The 3,397-nt window shown below is 63.9% G+C and overlaps 2 protein-coding genes across 2 annotated transcripts; both read right to left on the reverse strand.

Annotated features, from left to right (window-relative positions):
- Window positions 1-51: 51 nt before the first annotated feature.
- EMIHUDRAFT_251925 (hypothetical protein) lies at window positions 52-1,067 on the reverse strand (the record flags this gene model as incomplete). The annotated part of the gene is made up of 2 exons (XM_005790133.1): window positions 52-134; window positions 212-1,067. 2 exons carry the CDS (start codon window positions 1,065-1,067, stop codon window positions 52-54), a joined length of 939 nt encoding a protein of 312 aa, XP_005790190.1.
- Window positions 1,068-1,504: 437 nt separating this feature from the next.
- EMIHUDRAFT_251926 (hypothetical protein) lies at window positions 1,505-2,383 on the reverse strand (the record flags this gene model as incomplete). The annotated part of the gene is made up of 4 exons (XM_005790134.1): window positions 1,505-1,552; window positions 1,734-1,817; window positions 1,974-2,084; window positions 2,351-2,383. 4 exons carry the CDS (start codon window positions 2,381-2,383, stop codon window positions 1,505-1,507), a joined length of 276 nt encoding a protein of 91 aa, XP_005790191.1.
- Between the last annotated feature and the right edge of the window lie 1,014 nt (window positions 2,384-3,397).

The following is a 3,397-nucleotide window of genomic DNA, read 5'->3' on the forward strand; positions in this document are numbered from 1 at the left end:
GTGGCTCTGTGAAGGTGTCGGCCTTGGAGTGGATGGCGAGGAGGTTGCCTATTAGAGCGACAGGAGCCCAGTGTGTGGAAGGGGAGGCTCGTATGGAGAGCGCGCGGGCGAGGAGCGGTCTTGCCGCAGCGCAGCTTCTCGAGCGAAGCGGGTCCGCCGCGCGCCATCATTGATTCGGTCACTTTGACAAACTCACAGCTCACGCGCACACGGAATGATCGCGTCCAGTTCAGCGGGTCAGCCTGCAGCTCCGCCTCCATGTGAGGGTGCACCGCGCTCTTTGCACGAGCCACGATGGGCAGCCTCGGCACCAGGCGCGAGAGCGAGTGCATCAGCGGCACGAGGTGGCCGTTGCGGAGGCCGAGCCACCGGCAGAAGTACTCATCGCGGATGGCGGTGAGGGATATCATTGGGGCGAGGAGCACCAGCCCCCGCGGGGGCCGTGACGTGGCGAGCATCTGCGCAGCTCGCACCGCGACGCCGCCGCCCATGGAGATGCCGACCCAAAAGACGGGGGTTCCCGCGGGGAGAGAGGCGCAAAAGGTCTCGTGCACGAGGAGCAGATCGCGGCACAGGTCGTCGAACTGGTCAATGTAGCAGCGAACGCCGGGCTCGAGGCTCTCACTAGAGCCGTGAGACTGGTGGTCGTACCCCAGGATGCTGATGCCCGCCCTACGCATGATGTCAAGCGCAGAGTCCTCGTATCGGTCCCGCAGTCCGCCGTCGCACGTCGTGCGCAGAAACTCAAAGCGGCAGGATACGCCAACGCCATGCACCAGAATCGCGGCCGCTTTCGGGTGCTGCGCGTCAAATCGGAAAGTCGCCAGGCGCACACCCTGCTCGGTGAGCACGGAGCCGCGCTCCATGCCCGGGACCTTTGGCCACAGTTTGTCAGGGTCCACGGAGGCAGCTTTTTTTGTTCGCCGTTTAAGGCGCTGCTTGTGCGCCACCGCATAGGCCACGAGCAGCACAGTCAGGCCGACGGTGAGCTTGCTCATCTCGGCCGCCCAGCCGGGGTCGGTCATCGAGCCCCAGCGACCAAGCCGAAGGGAGGATGCGTTAAACATATGGCTTTCGGAAAGTGAGGCTCTGGGTGCTCGTTGGCCAGCCAAGCGGACCAGTGTCGGGCTTGGAGCTTCGCTGCAAACAAAAGAATTTTACAACCAAACTCCCTCGCACGACACTGGGCACAGGACTGGGCACGGGACTGGCTCGCACTGACTCTCTCACAGCACACAGGCTCGAAAAGAACACGCAAAACAAGTTCCACGACCATGTCATTTTGGTAATTTAAAACGAAAATCAAATCTTGGTGGTTTGACGATGTGCACGTTTGGCTTTGTGCATTGTGGGGGGGAGCAGCTAAGTCAGCTCACGGCTACGGTGATCGAGACAGGAAATGTTGCTAGAAACCTAGAGACTTCAACACACCTCTAACTCTGGCCACTCTGCGGTCTCACTCCGGAGCCCAGCCTGCGCGTCTCTCCGCCTCCCCAGCTCCTCCTCAGAGCTCCTCTCGCTCTCCTGACGCGGAAGTTGAAAGCTCGGCCATCTGCGGGGAGGGCGACGCGGCTGAGCGAGAGAGGAGTAGCTGCTGCGGTAAGGCTGGCGGGGATTCGATGGAGGCAAGGGAGGAGCCGTGCCAGACAGTGGAAGTGAGGCCGGCAGGGAGGTGAAGCGCATGTGAAAGCGCATCTCTGGCGACGGGGGTGGCGCGCACCTTACTTCGCAACCTTGTTGATGAGCTGGAGCAGAGTCGACCCAAAGATCACAAACATGAAGAAGCCGAGCAGGAGCTTGGACACTGGGAGCTTGTCCTTGCGTCGCTGCAGGGCGCAGAGCGCGCGATCAGAGCGCAGGACGGCCGGGTCACGCGCGAGGGTCGCCGCGAGGGCAGGTCGCAAAGGCAGCGGCGCGGGAGCGACGGGGACTGCAGTGTGTCCACACACACGTGCGTGTGCGCAGAGGCAGACGCCAGCGCTCGCCTCCTCTGACGGATTTGAGATCTGGCCGCGCTTGGTGACATTGCCGGCAACCTTCTTGTCGCCACTGACGCGGCGGCGCTGGGCGGTGGCGGCGGAGACCTACAGGTGTCCATTGCGCGGCGTGGACGGAGCGCGCGCGCGCCACGCCGTGGGCCAGCGTGTTTGGCCATCGCAAAAAAGAAATGGAGCTGTAGCTCTACAGCCAAACCGCCGGGAAGGCAGTGACTCAAAGAGGTCGAGTCGCACTAATGGGGTGTCTCCTAGCTTACTAGAGCTCTGGTGGACGGCCCTGACTATCCCTGACACACAGGGAGTCACTCTGATGGCACACAACACCCTATAACTGCGTCATGTACGCTCATGACCAGCCTGCCATGCGTCGCCGATGCCGCATTCATCGCTGTGCTTGTTTAGCACGCGGTGGACTGTCGGCTGCGAGGACGGTCGCATTTGCGCGAGGCGAGGCGAGCATTCAGACGCGTTGTCTGCGCCATGACTCGCGCCAGCGCTTGCGGGAGCTCCTGGCTGAGCGTTGAGTCCAAGCGAGTTGCGCTGGCCACGATCGCTGCGCCAAGCCGAGCTGACGCGCCGAGGCGCCGGCCAGTCGCAGCCGTGAGGCATGCCACAGCAGCAGAGGCACCTGCCACCCCCATTGGGCGGGCAGACAGAAGGCCAGGGCAGCACTGGCAAGTGCAACGCGCCTCATGTCGGAGAGCGACCGTGCCTCGTTCGCGGCTTATGATGTAGAGTTTGTTGTAGAGATTTCACGTTGTGGAGCGCCTCTACATCGCTCTACAACGGAGGCACATCGTCACGCGGCGGATGTAGAGCTCGGCTGCGCTTCGCGAACTGGCACAGAAGGTTCGAGACGGCACGGATCTTGCGCTCCTATGCGCGGGTAGGATTGAGTCCTGCCACGGCGATCTGCTGAGGAAGGGGATCCTGGCCGACGCGGCACGGCTCGAGGCCACCAGCAAGAAGAAGCCGCGCTCCGACAAGGGCAAGCCGAGGGGTCCTCGGGGGCCCAGGGCCGACTCGGTAGAGACGGCGGCCCGCATGGGGGTGCTGTCGACCTTCTACCTCCGGCACGCTTATGGACGGGACAGCCCGGGGCTGCATGAAGAGGACGGGGTACTCTCCGCGAATGGGGGGGTGCTGTGTGCGGGGTGCGGAGAGGAGGCGCCCGGGCCCGGGGCGCGGGATGGGAAAGGGGGAGGCGGCGGGGGGGGCGGCGTGGACGAAGAAAGGGGGGGCGTGGCGGGGGAGCGGGGGAGGAAGAGGGGGAGGGACCCGATTGAGGAGGAAGCGGTGGGTGTGGTGGGTGGGGAGGAGGGTGGGGTGTTTGGGGAGATGGGGGGTCGGGAAGGTCCGGATGGGGGGACCTCAGAGGGGAGGGGGCGTGACGGAAAACT

This window comes from Emiliania huxleyi (assembly GCF_000372725.1).
Source record: "Emiliania huxleyi CCMP1516 chromosome Unknown EMIHUscaffold_1210, whole genome shotgun sequence".
In the NCBI taxonomy this organism is placed as follows: domain Eukaryota; phylum Haptophyta; order Isochrysidales; family Noelaerhabdaceae; genus Emiliania; species Emiliania huxleyi.